Source organism: Cololabis saira, chromosome 13 (genome assembly GCF_033807715.1).
Source record: "Cololabis saira isolate AMF1-May2022 chromosome 13, fColSai1.1, whole genome shotgun sequence".
In the NCBI taxonomy this organism is placed as follows: Eukaryota; Metazoa; Chordata; class Actinopteri; order Beloniformes; family Belonidae; genus Cololabis; species Cololabis saira.
In genome coordinates, this window is record NC_084599.1 from 4,007,758 (window position 1) to 4,027,844 (window position 20,087).

The 20,087-nt window shown below is 41.7% G+C and overlaps 2 protein-coding genes across 2 annotated transcripts in view; both read right to left on the reverse strand.

Moving 5' to 3' along the window:
* Positions 1–20,087, reverse strand: part of LOC133457973 (NACHT, LRR and PYD domains-containing protein 3-like) — a 132,557-nt gene that overhangs the window by 81,541 nt on the left and 30,929 nt on the right. The gene's annotated exons all lie outside the window — the stretch shown is intronic.
* On the reverse strand, positions 14,118–19,095 carry LOC133457975 (neoverrucotoxin subunit alpha-like). Its single transcript, XM_061737391.1, has 4 exons — positions 19,005–19,095; positions 16,389–16,562; positions 15,189–15,235; positions 14,118–15,058 (listed from the first exon to the last, which is right to left on the reverse strand). The coding sequence occupies exon 4, from the start codon at positions 14,985–14,987 to the stop codon at positions 14,526–14,528; it is 462 nt and encodes a 153-aa protein (XP_061593375.1). The 5' UTR covers positions 14,988–15,058; positions 15,189–15,235; positions 16,389–16,562; positions 19,005–19,095; the 3' UTR covers positions 14,118–14,525.

Sequence of the window (20,087 nt, forward strand, 5' to 3'; positions counted from 1 at the left end):
TCTGTACGCAGCACCTTCAGCTCTGTCCCTGCAGCAGAGCTCCACTCTGCTTCCTTCCTCCCCTGTCTCCAGGGCCCGCACACTACTGAAATACACAGAGAGGGATTAGACACACCTGTGCACCGTCAGCTGTTCCAGCCGCGTCACCTGTTCTCCACTCCCCCGCACTCCCTCTCTCCCCTGCAAACCCTGCCCCAATCCTGCACCCTGCCACATGTACTTTAACAGCGACGTCTGTAATAGGTGGAATCATAATTGTGTATTACAGCATGACGTGCTCTCCTCGCGTGAGCGAGATCCGTTTCTTAACGCAACTGGTTGTATGTGTGAGCAGACATTAACGCATATGGCAGCATAAACACAGGCTCAAACAGCGAGTATTTTCCAGCCTTAACAGTCCTGCTCAGCCCCCTGTTTGTATGAAGTGAACTGTGATTCTGTAGCTTCTGAGCTGGTTTCTCAGGCGGCCACTTCCACATGTTTGTTTTGTTCATGAGGTCAGCGGGGGCGGGTGGGGCAGAGAAGTGTGCAGTGTCCCCGGCTCTTAGTGACCCCTCTTGCAGCATTTTCTCCAAAGAAAAGTTAATTTAGTTCAGGAGTTTTAAAATTAGCGCCTTGTTAAAGCTGCCGCTGCTCTCCGATGCTGTGTTCATTGTTTGATAGTTTCACACCATGCGCATGTTGAATTACTTGACATGACTACTGGGATTAAAGTTCACCGGGCGAAAAAAGCAAGAGAGAATTGATATAGGAAGATAATTTGAAAATACAGATGGATCATCGGCTTTAAACAGTGGGATGACCCTGGCAAGTTTTAAATCTTGTGGGATAATATCAGATTCAAGTGACAAAGAAAAAATAAATGTTAAAGGAACAATAATTGTAGGTGCGACTTTCTTTGATCAGATAGGCTGTAATTTCATCATGGCCAGCAGAAGAATGAAGGTTCTTAATAATATCAAGTACCTCCCAAGGCTTTATTGGTTCAAAATTATTTAAAGAGGGATACCCTTCATTTATAGAGTTAGAAGGAGAACCATGAACACTTTCAAGTGGACCCACATTTATAAAGAAATCATTGAATTTATTAGCAATTTGTGTAGGCTCTGTTATCGTTAATGCGCCATCCTGAAATGTAGACTGGGATGGAGTAGATGATTTTTTTTGTTGAGTAATTCTTTCAATATTTTACATGTAGATTTTCAAGAACATCACTGGAAATATCCAAATGATGTTCTCAGAGAGGAAGGGGGTTTATAACTTTATAACTTTATAACAAATTTGAAAACTCCAAGTGCCCGGACAACTTTAAAATCATTCTGTATTTCAGCATGCGGAGTAAAACTATGGAACAGTATCAATGAGGACATAAAACAATGCTCAAGTGTGACTACATTCAAGAAAAGATATAAAGAATCCCTCTTTATGAGGTGTAAGGATGATGAATTGCATTAACAATCTATTACTTAGGTATGTATATACAGTATATATATATATATATATATATATATATATATATATATATATATATATATATATATATATATATATATACATATATATATATATATACATACACGTGGACAAAATTGTTGGTACCCCTCAGTTAAAGAAGGAAAAACCCACAATTCTCACTGAAATCACTTGAAACTTACAAAAGTAACAATAAATAAAAATGTATTGAAAATTAAATAATCAAAATCAGCCATTACTTTTGAATTGTTGATTAACATAATTATTAAAAAAAAAAAAACTAATGAAATAGGGCTGGACAAAAATGATGGTACCCAAAGCTTAATATTTTGTTGCACAACCTTTTGAGGCAATCAATGCAATTAAACGATTTCTGTATTTGTCAATGAGCGTTCTGCAGCTGTCAACAGGTATTTTGGCCCACTCCTCATGAGCAAACTGCTCCAGATGTCTCAGGTTTGATGGGTGTCTTCTCCAAATGGCATGTTTCAGCTCCTTCCACAGATGTTCAATGGGATTCAGATCTGGGCTCATGGAAGGAACTTTAGAATAGTCCAACGCTTTTCTGTCAGCCATTCTTGGGTATTTTTGGCTGTGTGTTTTGGATCGTTGTCCTGTTGGAAGATCCATGACCTGCGACTGAGACCAAGCTTTCTGACACTAGGCAGCACATTTCTCTCCAGAATGCCTTGATAGTCTTCTGATTTCATTTTACCTTGCACACATTCAAGACACCCTGTGCCAGATGCAGCAAAGCAGCCCCAAAACATTACTGAGCCTCCTCCATGTTTCACCGTAGGGACAGTGTTCTTTTCTTCGTATGCTTGGATTTTGAGTCTATGAACATAGAGTTGATGTGCCTTACCAAAAAGCTCCAGTTTGGTCTCATCTGTCCAAAGGACATTCTCCCAGAAGCTTTGTGGCTTGTCAACATGCAGTTCCAGTCTCGCTTTTTTATGGCTATGAACATAGAGTTGATGTGCCATGTCCAAATGTCCAAATGAGCCGCCAAACTCAACAAAAGCTGAAAGTTACATTGTGCTGCTTTAAGCTAAGAGCGACTCTGGGAAACGCGTTTTTCTTTCACAGGCTCCTTAAGAAGGTTTGAAAGAAGCCTTTTGCTGTTAAGAGCTTCTTAACGGATCTGGGAAACCGGGCCCTTATCATCATTCTGTGGCTCAAAAGGATGAAAAACCAATTTGTTATTAGGGCCCGAGCACCTTCAGTGCGAAGGCCCTATTGTATCTGTAGGAATTTTTTCTTTCTTTCTTTCTTTCTTTTTCTTCTGACGAAAGGAGGGCCTTTTTGCCCCCCTAAACGTGCCCAAAAAGTCACCAAATTTTGCATGCAAGTCAGGCCTGGCGAAAAATTTGATATTTAATGGTTTGCATTAATGGGCGTGGCAAAATGGCTCAACAGCGCCCCCTTGAAAACTTTGTGCCTCAAGCCCCAGAATGCGGTATGTCGTACACGCACGAAAATCGGTACACACCTGTATCATGCCGCACCTGAAAGAAAAGTCTCTTGGCGTCATGCCCAAAACCGAACAGGAAGTCGGCCATTTTGAATTAGTTGTGTCATTTTGGCGAAATTTATGCCATTCCTTCGAAAGTTAATTCAGCCCGAACCGTAACGTGCACCCAAGTGTGTTATACATCAAAATGTGCGTCTCCATCCTGCGACTACACGCATTACTTTTCTCTTTCAAAAGCGTTACCGTGGCGATGCTAGACGCCAAAAAGCGCGGCCACCCTTCATCTGGTTGGTTCAGACAGAAAAAACTTTGCGCCTCAAGCCCCATAATACGGTTTGACGTACATGAACGAAAATTGGTACACTCCTGTATCATGTCGCAACTAAAAGAAAAGTCTCTTGGCGCCATGGCCGAAACCGAACAGGAAGTCGGCCATTTTGAACATTCTGAATTAATTGCGTAATTTTGGAGCAATATATGCCATTCCTTCGAGAGTTAATTCAGCCCGAACCGTATCGTGAACCCAGATGTGTTATACATCAAAATTTGCGTCTCCATCCTGCGACTACACGCATTACTTTTCTCTTTCAAAAGTGTTACCGTGGCGACGCTAGATGCCAACAAGCGGACCCCCCCTTCATCTGATTGGTCCATATTTGATAGTTCCCCAAAAGGCACCAAATTTGGCATGCAAGCCAGGCCTGGCGATAAATTTGATCTTTCATGGTTTGCATTAATGGGCGTGGCAAAATGGCTCAACAGCGCCCCCCGGAAAACTTTGTGCCTCAAGCCCCACAATACGGTTTGACGTACATGCACGAAAATCGCTACACACCTGTATCATGTCACAACTAAAAGAAAAGTCTCTTGGCGCCATGGCCGAAACCGAACAGGAAGTCAGCCATTTTGAATAAATTGTGTCATTTTGGCGAAATTTATGCCATTCCTTCGGCAGTTAATTCAGCCCGAACCGTAACGTGCACCCAGGTGTGTTATACATCAAAATGTGCGTCTACATCCTGCGACACCACGCATTACTTTTCTCTTTCAAAAGTATTACCGTGGCGACGCTAGACGCCAAAAGGCGCGCCCCCCCTTCATGTGATTGGTCCATATTTGATAGTTCTCCAAAAGTCACCAAATTTTGCATGCAAGCCAGACTTGGCGATAAATTTGATATTTCATGGTTTGCATTAATGGGCGTGGCCTAACGGCTCAACAGCGCCCCCTAGAATACTTTTATCTGCCATAACTTTTGAATGGTTTGACATAGGAAGTCGTGGGTGGTGTCATGGGACTCTGTAATGAGTCCTTAAGCTTCGTTGGCCTTAATTAGCCCCGCCCCTTCTTCTGATTGGTTGTCCCGATTTCCTGCTATAACATTGGAATGGTTTGACATAGAGAGTCGTGGGTGGTGTCATCAGATTCTTTATGGAGTCCTTGACCTTCATTGGCCAGAATTAGCCCCGCCTCTTCTTCTGATTGGTTGTCCCTTTTTTCTGCTATAACTTTTTAATGGTTTGACGTAGGAAGTCGTGGGTGGTGTCGTGGGACTTTGTACTGAGTTCTTAAGCTTCGTTGGCCTTAATTAGCCCCGCCTCTTCTTCTGATTGGTTGTCCCGATTTTCTGCTATAACTTTGGAATGGTTTAACATAGAAAGTCGTGGGTGGTGTCATGGGACTCTGTAATGAGTCCTTAAGCTTAGTTGGCTTTAATTAGCCCCGCCCCTTCTTCTGATTGGTTGTCCCGATTTCCTGCTATAACTTTGGAATGGTTTGACATAGGGAGTCGTGGGTGGTGTCATCAGATTCTGTATGGAGTCCTTGACCTTCATTGGCCTGAATTAGCCCCGCCCCTTCTTCTGATTGGTTGTCCCTTTTTTCTGCTATATCTTTTGAATGGTTTGACATAGGAAGTCGTGGGTGGTGTTATTTCTGATATGCTTATGGGGGCGGTGGCCGTGAGTGCGAGGGCCCGTTCATCGCTGCTTGCAGCTTTAATTGGTTGTTAAATTTGGATGGTCACTACCAGAAAAGGGATTGATACATAAATTCATTTTTGTATATGGTCTTGTAGATGGTCCAGTCTTAGTCCTGGACCAGCAGATCCAGACTAAACCAGCTGATGGTCCAGTCTTAGTCCTGGACCAGCAGATCCAGACTAAACCAGCTGATGGTCCAGTCTTAGTCCTGGACCAGCAGGTCCAGACTAAACCAGCTGATGGTCCAGTCTTAGTCCTGGACCAGCAGGTCCAGACTAAACCAGCTGATGGTCCAGTCTTAGTCCTGGACCAGCAGGTCGGTGTGATCTGATCATCAGCAGGTTCCTCTAACGGAGCCAAAGCTCCATCAGGATTTGCAGGTTCCATCGTTGAGCTCCTTTAGTTGTTTGTTCAGATCATGTGGTTGATTGTGAGATTGTTGCAGCTCCACTCTTGTGTAACTTATCTGGTGATGTGGGGACTGTCGTGTCCTTCACGTGGTCGTGAACTTATTGTTGACGTCACGTTTCCTCATATTCTGGACTTCACAACATCACCAGTGAGTGTCGCCAACGGACAAAACCTCAGAAAGGTGCGTAAACCAGCCTTGGTGTGTGCGTGAAGGACCGCAGCTTTCTACGTTCAAATCAATTTTAATTTGATTCAATATCAGACCGTGAGCAGAAAGTGGCGTACACACGTTTTTTGTGTGCCGCACGTTTTGTACATGAGGCCCCTGGTCCTAGAGACACGTAGTCCTGCATGTTTTGGATGTCTCCTTGCATCAACACACCTGATTCTAATAACGATCGTCATCAGCTTCTCATTCAGGTCTGTACAAGTGTGTTAGTGACAGTCCTTTGTATCAGGGTGTAAAGAAGCAGGGAAACATCTAAAACATGCAGGACTGCAGCTCTCTAGGACCAGGGTTCCCTACCCCTGCTTTGAAGCCACCGAAGTTAGCTGCTTCATGCAGCTAACTTCGGTGGTCAGGCTCAATGAACTCTGCGTGCTCCTTCAGGTGAAATCTCTGGAGATGCTTAATCAAATTGGTTGACGTTTTACTGGCTGAGGTAATGTGAAAAAATTCCATCACAGATCCTTTAGTTCACTTCATTTTGAAAAGTGTAGAATTCCGCACGGCGTGCTGACATTACGTGACTAGCGCGTGACGACACTCACAGAGCACACATAGAATTAGAATTGAATAGATCTGTTCCTATGGATCGGCCCATTGTTACCGGTACCCAATCTAGAGTTTTTTTTCAATATCGGTGCCGATACAGATACCAAATATCGGATCGGTGCATCCCTAATAGTGATGTTTATTTTTCCATATGAAATTAAAATGTATTCTATTAATTTCTTTTATAATCCTTGGTGGGATTGCAAGAGAGTATGCTGGATAGATTAACCTGGATAATTAAATTTTGGTTAACAATGTTCTACCAAACAACGTTAAGCCCCTTTGCTGCCAGTTATTTAAGTTTTTTTTTCAATTTATCAATCGTATTTTGAATATTCTCTTTTTGGGGGGATCTGGAGGGAGGGCGGTGGCCATGAGTGCGAGGGCCCGATCAAGGCTGCTTGCAGCTTTAATTCCCTAGCACATTTGAGCTTCATCACCTGAGTATAAGGAGGTAACGTAGGTGTTTTTGTTATTGATCGTTGGAACAATTTTTATTTAATTGTTCCAATTAAATAAGTGAGCCTTTTAAAAATGAGCTCAGCATTGAGAAAGAGGTGGGTGCTCTGCATCCGTCTGAACTCCAGCCGCCTGGGTTTGCTGAGAGCCCAGTGTTCACTTTCTTTACATGTGGATTAAGTGTTTGCCTACATTTATTTTGATAAACAAAAAAAGATTAATGGAAGGGTTTGTTAAACTGAATGTTTTGAACATTTCTAGATTTAAAAACTCAACTCTTTGCTCAATTATTCTTAATTTTTTTGCTGTGATTCAATTTTGGGTTTTTGTTTGCTGTAATTATGACAAATGAGTCCACAACTGTGACTTCAGACCAGTGGATGAAGTATTAACACGGCATCTCAGGTCTAAACACCAGCCGTCAGGTGGCGATGCCCTCCCTCTTCAATCAGTTCACCTCACCGCTGCAGCTGTGGTTACGGGACTTCCTTAGGACTTCCTTCCCTGAGAAGCTGGTTTCATATGGTGGTTTAGATGTGTGTTCCCGTCCTCTAGCACCATTCGAAATCAGTGTTCTTGGGGAGAGCAGATCAGCTCCGGCAGTGAGGGAACCTCCTGAGGACGAGCTCGGGACCGGCATCCCCTTTACTTTCCCACCTACAGATAACTGATTTCCTCTGGTGCTTAGAGCGTTCTGCAGCCTCTAGCACCATTTGAAATCGGTTATGACACTGTGGATCAATGCATCTGAAACATCAGGAAATTGGAGAAGAGTTTGGACGGTCATGAAAGCTGCTTTTTCACTCAATTGATTGCAACGTGGTTTATAATTAGTGTTTCTGTACAAAGTGAGTTTCTAATCGCTTTTGAATTCACAGCAGCTGGTGGTTGCTGCAGTTCTCGGTTTTTACCGCTAGAGGCCGCTGGAAGTCAAAGAATCTGCTTTTTTTCTTTTTTTTTTAAACAAAACTTTATTGAAAATATACAAACTCAAAGAGGATAATGGACAAATATCAATGTAAATGCAATATGAAAAGAAAGGGAAAAAAAGGGGGATTCTTGTAAGGAATACAAAAACCAAAAAAAAACAAGGCGCTCTGAGAATTAATGGTGCATATGAATAACAAAATAAATTAAAGCTGCAAGCAGCGATGAACGGGCCCTCGCTCGTGCAGTTTTCATAAATAAAGGTCAAGGACTCAAAACCATGTCCGATCACATCACTCATGACTCTTTATGTCAAACCATTCAAAAGTTATGGCAGAAAATAGGAACTATCACATATTGACCAATCAGAAAAAGGGGCGGGGTTAATTTGCACCAATTATGGTGAAGGAGTCAAAACTGAGTCCGATGACACCACCCACGATTCTTTATGTCAAGCCATTCAAAAGTTATGGCAGAAAGTAGGAACTATCAAATATGGACCAGATGAAGGGTGGGCGCGCTTTTTGGTGTCTAGCGTCGCCACGGTGATGCTTTTGACTGAGAAAAGTAATGTGCATCGTTGCAGGATGGAGACGCACATTTTGATGTATAACACACCTGGGTGCACGTTAATTAATTTTCTGAGAAAGTCCTGTATTTACAAACCCAGGCATTAACCTGATTTCAAATTAACAGCCATAAAAATGTTAATGATTTGTTTTGATTGATTGAAACCTTTATTGTCCCCTCTGGGGAAAATCAATTCAATTCAATTTTATTTATATGGCGTCTAATACAACAAAAGTTGTCTCCAGACGCTTTCCAGAGACCCAGAACATGAACCCCATCACTCTGCGAGAGGATTTTCCTAATTTTTGCAATATTACGGAGATGTAAAAATGCTATTTCACAAACCTGATTAACATATGGTTTAAACGACAAATCCTGATCAAAAACAACACCAAGGTTTCTCACTGGAAGCCATCGCAACACCATCTAATCCCTTCCTAAGATGCTCTGGACCAAGAATGATAACCTCTGTTTTATCTGAATTTAGAAGCAAGAAATTTCTGAACATCCAGTCCTTGATGTCCCTAAGACATGCCTGAAGTGTAACTAACGTTTCTGTTTCATCCGGCTTCATAGACAAGTAGAGCTGCGTATCATCAGCATAGCAATGAAAGTGTATGCCGTGATTCTGGATTATACTTCCCAATGGCTGCATGTAACAATTAGCAGTCAGTTAGGTTTTTACTAGGGTTTTGATTTCATAACATGTAGAATTCTCGTTTTGTTTTGATCTCATGGATACCATGTTTAATTTTAATCTGTCTTGACTTCTAAACATGTTCTAGTCAATAGTCTAACCAAGCTTTGATGGTGTGTTATCTTTAATTGTACCTAGTGATGATTTTTAGAACAGTGTTCTTGTAACATCTGACATTGTTTTATTTTGATTTTATTTTCAATGTTTTGTGCATGTACATTATTTTCATTGTTTTGTGCATGTACGGAGTAGGATGGGGTTGTGTGGTGGGAGGTGGATGGGTGGGTCGGGATTTTGGAGTGCTTAGTATAGTCCAAGCTCATTCAGTTTAGCTCTATTCACGTAGTAATGTACGAATTTTATATATGTTACATTTATATGTATTTTATGTGTAGACCCCAGGAAGACTAGCTGTTACCATGGGTGACAGCTAATGGGGATCTTAATAAACAATAAACAATGTATAAACTGAACAAGATTGGCCCTAGCACTGAACCCTGCGGAACACCATAACAGACCCTTGACTGTTCTGACGAAACCTCATGTACATGAACAAACTGGAACCTGTCAGATAGGTATGATTTAAACCAACGTAGAGCTGTCCCTTTATCAGTTGCCAAACAGCTCATGACATTCAAAAGAGAAAGACAAACAGAAAAACAGAGTCGACAATGCAACAATACATATAAACACCCTGCTGGTCCAACAAACACGAAGTGCTGCTAGTTGTTTGCCATAGTGCATCATGTGCAGATAAAAGTCCAAGTCAGTTACCGATCAGCTCCAGCTCCAGGTCTCCCTGTGCCTGCAGGGCCTGGTTGGAGAGTCGGAGTGCAGCTGGAATAAAAGACTGTCCAAATCTCTTTGTGCTCTGACGGGGGAGGACAAATCTGTCGCTGAATTTGCTCCTCATCCCCGTCAGCTCCATGTGCAGTGGATGGGAGGGATTGGCCAACATGGCCGCCAGTTTTTTCCCCATCCTCTGTTCAGCCACCACCTCCAGGCTGTCCAACCCAGTCCCCACCACCGAGCTGGCCTTCTACACCAGCTTGTTCAGCCTGGTAGCGTCCCTGGCACAGATGTTTCCTCCCCAACAGGCCACGGCCAAGAACAGGACACAGGAGACACTGACTGGTAGAACATTCTCAGTATCCTGTTACAAACGTTAAACAACCTCAGCCTTCTCAGGAAAAACCTCCTGCTCTGCCCCTTCCTGATAAAAGCCTCGGTGTTGTCGGTCCAGTCCAGTTTGTTGTTAATGTGTACCCCCAGGGGTCCGTTTCACAAAGCAGGTTTAGTGAAAACTCGGAGTCTGTTAACCCTGAAATGAGGGAAACTCTGAGTTTTCCGTTTCACAAAGGGAGGTAACTCAAACCACAGAAAGAGGAGTAACTCTAGCCTGTTTCACAAAGAGAGGTAACTTAACCTCTCGGTCAGTTACCGTAGTAACAGACGCTCTGAACCTAACCTGGTCAGTTACCGTAGTAACAGACGCTCTGAACCTAACCTGGTCGGGACCAGGTTTATATCGTGAAACCTGGAGTTTCTCTGCGTCTCCGCCTCTTTCAGAGCCGCACGCACATTTGATTTCCTCATTCATTCAGTCAGCAGGCGAGTTTTGGTGAAGTTCTGCCGTCTGTCGTTAAAAACAGAGTCAGTATATATATTAGAAGTCCATTGTCACGAACACGGCATGTCCTTTTGATGAAGACATAATTGATGAAGGTGCAGAATTAATGCGCAGAGAATTAAATATTCGTCGGGAGATGGTTATCAGACCACGTAATACATGTATATTACAGTACATAGTCTCATTACAGGCAAAGCAATATATGTTAATCCTTTATTTGTTATAATTTTGATGATTGAATTGTTTAATGATTTCATAATATATTCTAATTTTTTGAGATTTTTTATTTGGGGTTTTCATAAACTGTGAGCTATAGGCTAATCATCAAAATTATAACAAATAAAGGCTTGAATTATCTCACTTTGCATGTAGTGGGAAATAATATTTGTTTCACCTTAAGTTGAATTTACTACGAATGAAGTTTTGCAATATATTCAAATTTTCCGACCTCCACCTGTTGTTACATGAATAAATAAGAGCATAATACAGGGGTCTCCCACTCCGGTCCTGGACCCACCTATACAGCATGTTTCAGGTGTCTCCCTGCATGAACACACCTGATTCTAATCAATGGTCGTCATTAACTTGTCATCAAGGTCCGGACAGTTCTGTTGCTGATACAGATCCTTGTATCATGGTGTTCTGAAGCAGGGAATGATCTAAAACATGCTGGATAGGTGCTCTCTTTATATTATTCTGTGCTGCAGTGTTACTCTTTTTTCGAAAAACATGTTCAAATTCGCCGTATGCGCGCATTAAAATCTCTAATTCCATTCGGGTGTAAAAGGACACGGCGTGAAGTATGTGGATCTTCAGATGCAAACTAATGTTTCCTCAAAGGGATTTTGTAAATTGAAATGATAAATAAAGTTTAAAAAAAAAAAAAAAGTATGTCGCTCTTCTGTTGTCGCCGGTTGCCATGGTGAATCCTTGTATCAGCGCTCTACTGATGATGGCTTTTTATTTCCCTCACGCACGAGCTTAACTCCAGGTGAAACTACTTAGAGTTGAGTAAATTACCTCAAATCCGCTGTTCTGGAACCGAAAACTCAGAGTTTCCGATCTCAGAGTAGATCAACTAAGAGTTCAGGATTAGACTCAGAGTTTGTTGAACCTGCTTTGTGAAACGGACCCCTGGTACCTGTAGGAGTCCACTCTTCCAACTTCCACTCCCTTGATGGTGACGGGGGCTGAGGTCCCTCTCTTCCTTAAAGCTTTTTGTTTTACATGGAGGGACTTGCTTAAATAAAAACTGATATTTTATTTGTGTTTGACACAAAACTGAGGTGTGGTATTTCATATTAGATAATGATCACAAATACTTTGCACTTGCACAGTCTTTATTATGTATGAAAAGGAGACGTGTCTCCATTACGGAGTTAAATTCTGGAATGATGCCAACATAAATTTAAAAACATGTCATTCTCTTTTGGTTTTTAAGAAAATGGTTTGTAAAGCTATTTTTGAAGCGCAATTGACTATCTGTAAATGTTTCTTTGCTTTTCTATTGTTTCTTTGCCTTTTGTTGTTTATTTGCTTTTCTGTTGTTTCTTTGCTTTTCTATTCTCTTTTTGGTTTTCTGGAGGTCGGTAGCCACAAAAAATAAAGTTGGTAATATAGGATAGGCTTTTATAAGCAGTTTGCTTCAGCCTATGCCTTTTCAGTCATTGTTCAACACATTTTTGATTTTGTATGAAATGTTAATGCTGTGCACAATGTTTTTTTTTTTGGTGTTGTGTTTTGTGTTGTCATGACTGAATAAACTTCATTCATTCATTCATTCATTCATTCATTCATTCATATTTATGGACTTCCAAACAAGATGAAATATGTGCTGTAGTTTAAAACGTATTAAGGTGGTGCCAAGAAATCATCCGCCCTCTCCTAAAGATGAAGAAAGGGGACTGGAGTTGGGTCATGTCGACACTGGGTCAACATGTATGATTTCTCTGGCTCTGATATTTCAGTGTGTTACGGTAATCAAAATGTTTTTATGGAGGTTGTTTGGTTTGGCTTAGAATCATATTTAAGGTGATGTTATGAAACATAACTGGCTATTACAGACGGGAGGAGATAAGGGGTAAGTGACATTAAATACTGGCTGTCCTACAGGCCAGACTGCTTCAACTGTCTTGAGACGCTTTTCCAGAAAACAATGTGCTTTTTGGCCCAAAAAAACCCCAAACGCCTCAACTTTCAGCAAAGTACAGAGGACAAGTTCATATTTTGAGGAACATCTTCTGTTCGTGGCCCAGTGAAGACTAATGACACAAACTCATGCATATTGTTTGTCTGAAGTCCACTGGTGGTGTCCAAGCCTCTGATACACACTTGGACAATAAGTGGACTTTTAATAAACGACGACATGACCATTTATCAGTCTTCAGTGTTTGATGGTAGTGGGAAGTCTATTAGGACGACAAAAGAAAATCAAATGGCTTTAAAACGATTAAGTGATGCATAACTGGGATGATGATATATAGATGTCACATCTAAAGAATTTATATTTAAAAAAAACTGTCTTCTAAAGAAAACGACTAAGAAACAGAAAAGCGGTTATATGTGGATTATAAAGGTGTTCGCAAAATAGAGTATGCTAAAGAATTTATAAAGAAAAGAACTATAGTAGCAGAAAGTAAATAAAATAATAGAAATGAGCTAACAAATATTCTAAGAGTCAAGACAGAATATCATCATGGGATATTGGATAAGAATTAAACTGTTAGAGATGGAAACTACTCAATTCTGTCATTTTTAAACATCTTGCCAGTTAAGCTTCCCAAAATGTTTAATTGTGAATGATAAAGATTATAAAATGATTGTGATGGCTAATCCTTTTAGCGTTTGTTGTTTTTTGTGAATATAAGACAAGAACCGGCAGAAAGCAAAGCAATTCCTGGATAGCAAATCACTCTACATTCTGTTGTTCCCTGATTTTGCCTTATTTAAGTTACTGTTTAGAGGTTTGAGGAAATACGCATAAAAGTTCACTGCAACCACTATTCATACTGCAGAAAAGAGCCATAAGGATAATTCATAATGTTGGTTTTCGTGAACACACCAATTTATTATTCTTCAATTCTAAAATAATCACATTTTTTGACATAGTGGAATTCCAAACAGCACAATTCATGTATAAAGCTAGGAACAACTGATTACCATCTCACTTACAGGAAATGTTTTATGAAAGAGAGGGGAGGTTTAATTTAAGGGGGACTCTAAATTTTAGGACTCGTCGAACACGAACAACAATGAAAAGATTTTCTATATCAGTCAGTGGAGTTAAACTATGGAACAGAATGGATTCAGAATTAAAACAATGTCCAAACATTAACCAGTTGAAAAACAAATATAAAAACATGATTTTCACAACAAGGTACAAAGAGGAAGGGGTTTAGCGGCTTCAGGGGCCTGATATAACACTGTTGGTGAACGGGTAGATTTGTTTATATTTATGTTCAGAAATGGGCAGCTAATTATATGTGTATGTATGCATGTGTGTATGTATATATATACACATGTGTACATATACACATGTGTATACATACACACATATGTACATGTGTACATATACACATGTGTATACATACACACATATGTACATGTGTACATATACACATGTGTATACATACACACATATGTACATGTGTACATATACACATGTGTATACATACACACATATGTACATGTATGTATGGGTGTATGTGTGTGTGTGAATATGTGTGTATGTAGATATATGTAGATATAGATCAGATGGAGTTAATATAAAGATAGTATGGTGTAAATAAGTATATTTATATAGATATTTATATGGGCATGTGTGTACAAATATATAGAAATACTCAACTATGTGTATGTATGTATAGGTAAGTGTGTGAGTATAATATAGTAGAGTTAGTTATTATAAATACGTGTTAATATAGGATTAGTGAATGGGAGTAGGACTAGATAAGTTTACACTTCTTCCTACTCCTTTTTGCACATGTAAATTAAGATATTAGGTGTCAAAGTATGAAATTCTTTTGGATTCAGGTGTTCTGATGGGAACAGAGACAGACATGTACAGACTCAACTATCTGTCCAACAGAGACAGTTTCTCTGACAGGAGGAGACTCTGGAGACTGAACTCAACACAGAGACACTGAAGAATCAGAACCAAACAAGAACCAGAACCCAGGATAGAGAGGTTCAGTGAATGTGGTGTTGAAGGTGTGGAGGAGGATCAATCTGTCAGAGCAGACGCTGTAGAAGGACAGAGTTCCAGCAGGAACGTCCACGTACACTGCTACTCTGTCAGAGACTGAGGAAGAGGAGGAGGAAGATGTTCCTCTGTTATTGTGATAGACACGGTAGCGACCATCATCATAACAGTTCAGACTCCAAGAATGATGGTTCCCTCCAAACACACAGTCACCAGAGTTTCCTTTCCTGCTGATGCTTCTGTAACTCACTGATACAGAAACTCCTCCTCTCCTCTGGACCTCCCAGTAACAGCAACCCGTCAGAACTTCTCTACACAGCAGCTGAGGACAGTAATCAAACCTGTCTGGGTGATCAGGATATGACTGATCCTTCCACACAAACATCATATTCCTGTTGTTGTCAGACAGTTGGATGTTGTTGTGGACTGTGTTTGTGTCGATGGTGAGTTGACAGGAATCTGATGGAGAGAACAAACAACCCAGCTGCAGTTATTATTGATCTGTCATTGATCATTGATGGACTCATGAATGAGTGATGTGTCAGTGTGAAGATGGATGAATGTGTGAATGAAATAAAAACACACTTACACTTCCATGGACCTGGTGTCAGAAATCGTTGTCCAGCAGGCTCCACCCTGAAAGGAGGAGGAGGAGGGGGGTCAGACCAGCTCAGTCTCTCTCAGCAAACATGGACATTACATGGCTCTCACACACTGATGAAGGAACAGTCCAACACTTGGACAGATGCACTTGAATGCAGCATCTCTGAAGTCTGTCCTGTGGTCGTCACCTTCCAGCACAGTTTCAACACATTCTTCTCATCTGGTTTCATCTCTGCTGAATCAGCAGCAGGAGGAGACCGTGTCATGGATGAGTGAAGGTGCAGCTGTTATTGTGCTGTGACGTGCCTGAAAACCACACTGCTGTGGTTCTGGGATGTTTACTGGGTCGAGAATGGCTCAGAGTTGTGAACTGCATCTATCAGCTCTGCTGCAGCACCAGATCAATCAATCAATCAATCAATCAATCAATCAATCAATCAATCAATCAATCAATCAATCAATCAATCAATCAATCAATCAATCAATCAATCAATCAATCAATCAATCAATCAATCAATCAATCAATCAACCAACCAACCAACCAACCAATCAATCAATCAATCAATCAATCAATCAATCAATCAATCAATCAATCAATCAATCAATCAATCAATCAATCAAATTTTATTTATTTAGCACCTTTCATCCAGGTACATGAAATACAAAGTGCTTTGACATTTTGACTGAAAAATAAGCTTAAAAAAAAAAAAAAAAACTGGGAGACCAATGCACACTGACATACAATATAGTTAATTAAAATGAAAAAATGATAAAAGTTCAAGGATTAAGGCTAAAAAAATAATCAGTCCACAACAATAAAATATAATAATAAAAACATTACAAGCAATAGATAAATAAATAAAACAAATACCTTTAAAAATGTTAAACAGAATAAAACTATACAATTTGATGCTACATAAGAGCCAGATAGATAGATTTCTTGCCTCTTTGCTCGGGTTTACTCCATATATATTTAGTTTAGAGGCCAGTTTCTCTCTCTGGGCTTTTGAACCGACGATCAGAACTTCAGTCTTGTCCTGGTTTAGCTGTAAAAGATTCTGTGACATCCAGGAGCTGCAGCAGCTCCGTCTGCTCAAAGATCTCTGTTCAGAGCCAGAGAGCCACAAAGATGACGTCCACAACACCATGAAGAGTCCAGCACACTGATGTCCTTCTGTCTTCCTACCTGAGAGTGTCCAGTCTCCAGCGGGGATCCTTTAGTTTAGCAGACAAAAGCTTCCCTGCTGACTCTCCTGGATGGTTGTAGCTCAGGTCCAGCTCTCTCAGGTGGGAGGGGTTGGAGCTCAGAGCTGAGACCAGAGAAGCACAGCCTTCCTCTGAGATCAGACAGCCTGACAGCCTGCAGACACACAACACAACACACATGCAGAGACTGAGATAACTGCTCTGAGACTAAGGCCCCGTCCCAATTCTCCCCCTCGCCTTCGTTTTCTTCACTACCCCTACATTTTGCGCATTCCCGTGAGGGTAGTGGTGTCCCAATTCCTCTTTTCACCTACGGGGAGTGGGCATAACGAGGGCTAGGGGGTGAGAATAGCCCCTTCACAGCCAGAGATGTGACATGCTGACTTCGCGAGCGAGGGGGTATAAAAATTTCCCCGAATGCTTTTCGTCGTCATTTGCGGACTGAATCCAAAAAAAAAATATGGCGGACATTTCTTAGTGAATAAATCAATATTTTGAGTTAGTTTCTGCATAAAAATGCGTTTTGATTACATTTTCTATATATTTTACTTTCATAATATTCACTCAGTGAATGTACATAATCCCTTTTTTGTCTGTTGTTCGCGAAGAATCGCGCCGGAGTAAAGGCTTTTAGGTTACGCCGTAGGCTACGTAAGCTACGCCGTAGGCTACGTAAGCTACGCCGTAGGCTACGTAACCTACGCTGTAGGCTACGTAAGCTATGCCGTAGGCTACGTAAGCTACGCCGTAGGCTACGTAACCTACGCCATAGGCTCTGCGTCGATTTGACTCGCCGACCGAAGGCAAACAGGCAGACTCGTCTCAGATTGGGACCAAGGGAGCAAGCATTTTTTTGTGGGAAATAGAGAGAAATAATCGTGTGACTCGTCAGATTTGTTTTGGATGTTTCTGATATAATAGTTTTCAGAAACCACAAAGCTGGGTAATGTACACACTTTCAGATAAAGCTGAAGTGAAGATAGCGGAGCTGTTTTATGGTTCCGCGTTAAATCGACGCAGAGCCTACGGCGTAGGTTACGCGGCGACGCGCGCCGTACGCCGTACCCTACGCCGTAGGCTCTGCGTCGATTTAACACGGACCCATAAACTCCGGAGCGAGCAGGCAGAAATCTAAATTTTCAGAGCAAATTTCTTAACAGGCGTAGCCACAACTGTTAGATTTCATCTATGAAACCAACATCTTCCTAAATGATTTATTTCAGCCAGCGTAATTCTCAACAGAGCTGCAGGTTTCTCTCCCAGGGCTGACGGCGTGGGTCGACCCAGCGATCACGTCTATTCTCGGGCTGTGAGGTGCTGCTGCTCCCCGGGGCCGGCGGCTCTTCTCATCTCCGAAAACGTCGAGTCCAATTTCTTAACAGGCGTTGTTTGGATAAACTGAGCCCAGGTTGGGGATCTTAAAGGTTACTTTTACGCCTGAAAAAATATTAAAACTTAATAAAGTGGCATATTAACAGCGCTACAGCTGAAATTAAAACAGCTTTTGGCTCTCAGCTTCCTGATCAGGGTAGGGATGAAAACAAGGGGTAGGGGGAGAATTGGGACAGGCCCCTGGGCCAAGTGCCCTAGATCTCAAGTGCCCTAAAATCTCCCCCTTCTTTTTTAGGGGGTAGGGATGAAAAGAAGGGCGAGTGAAGAAGAGTAGGGGGAGAATTGAGATAGGGCCAAAGCTGACTCTGTCATTGTGTTCACCTGATGATGGCGCTGAAGGAAAAGTCAGAGGATCAGCAGAAACACTGGAATTCAACCTGAATCCAACAAATGTTGGTGGACGTTTCAGCCTGAAATAAACTTGTGGATGAACATCCAAAGAGTCCCACTGCTGCTGAGGCAGACAGCATCCAGATGTGGAGACAGACGTGTGAAGAGCATCATGTGACCTGAACATGTGACATCACGCCCCATGACTGACGTGTCTGTCCTCAACACTTCGACTATTTTCTCAACAAACCAGCGTTCGTGTTTCCAGGGAAGTCGTTTGGTCTGAAATGTTCTGAAGTCTCCAGAAACAATCTGCTGGTTTTTATTCAAGGTCAGATGATCAGAAATGAATCAATGACAGAATATTGATCAGTCCAGCACCTTGTGGACATCCAGACACAGACTGAGTCGGGTTAGAAGAACAGACACTGCTGCTGCTGAGGTCGTCACCATTTGACAGTTATTGGTGCTCCAGTTTGATCATTTTATGGAAACTAATTCAATATTAAATAGGAAACATTTCAAAGTGTGACGTAAACGTCTTATTTGAGAACTTTAATTGATAAAGAAGAGATCAGATTAGAGAGTGGAGCTTAAAGATTGTTCACATGTGGACAAACTTGTTGATACTCTTCAATTAAAGGAAGAAAAAAACACCCCAAATGCCTGAAATAACCTGAAACTGACTAAACCCCAAAGACATTTATGTGGACTTGGTGGAGCTCTTCTCCTCAATCATCATCCTCACACAGTTCTGACCGACTGTCTGTAGAGCTTCAACCCGATCTGGACCCAGTTACAGTTCCCATCAACAATCCTTCAATATCAACCACAGTTGTAACGTTCCACAGTTGAACACTTGGTGGATTCTGACCTGAGAGACTCCAGGTGACAGTGTGGACTCTCCAGTCCAGGACACAGCTTCTTCAGTCCAGAATCCTGCAGGCGGTTGTTACTCAGGTCCAGTTCTGTCAGACTAGAGGACTGAGAGCTGAGAACTGAGGACAGATCTGCACAGATGTTCTCTGAGAGGTTACAGTGTCTCAACCTGCAGAGGAGATTCAAGAGAAATTAAAGCTGCAAGCAGCGATGAACGGGCCCTCGCACTCACGGCCACCGCCCCCATAAGCATATCAGAAATGACACCACCCACGACTTCCTATGTCAAACCATTCAAAAGATATAGCAGAAAAAAGGGACAACCAATCAGAAGAAGGGGCGGGGCTAATTCAGGCCAATGAAGGTCAAGGACTCCATACAGAATCTGATGACACCACCCACGACTCTCTATGTCAAACCATTCAAACGTTATAGCAGAAAATCGGGACAACCAATCCGAAGAAGGGGCGGGGCTAATTTTCACCAATTATGGTCAAGGACTCAATACCGAGTCCCATGACACCACCCACGACTCTTTATGTCAAACCTTTCAAAAGTTATGGCAGGGAAAAGTATTCTAGGGGGCGCTGTTGAGCCGTTAGGCCACGCCCATTAATGCAAACCATGAAATATCAAATATATCACCAGGCCTGGCTTGCATGCAAAATTTGGTGACTTTTGGAGAACTATCAAATATGGACCAATCAGATGAAGGGGGGCACGCTTTTTGGCGTCTAGCGTCGCCACGGTAACACTTTTGAAAGAGAAAAGTAATGCGCGTAGTCGCAAGATGAAGACGCACATTTTGAAGTATAACACACCTGGGTGCACGTTACGGTTCGGGCCGTATTAATTGCCGAAAGAATGGCATAAATTGCACCAAAATTACACAATTAATTCAAAATGGCCGACTTCCTGTTCGGTTTTGGCCATGGCGCCAAGAGACTTTTCTTTAAGTTGCGACATGATACAGGTGTGTACCGATTTTCGTGCATGTACGTCAAACCGTATTGTGGGGCTTGAAGCACAAAGTTTTCCGGGGGGCGCTGTTGAGCCATTTTGCCACGCCCATTAATGT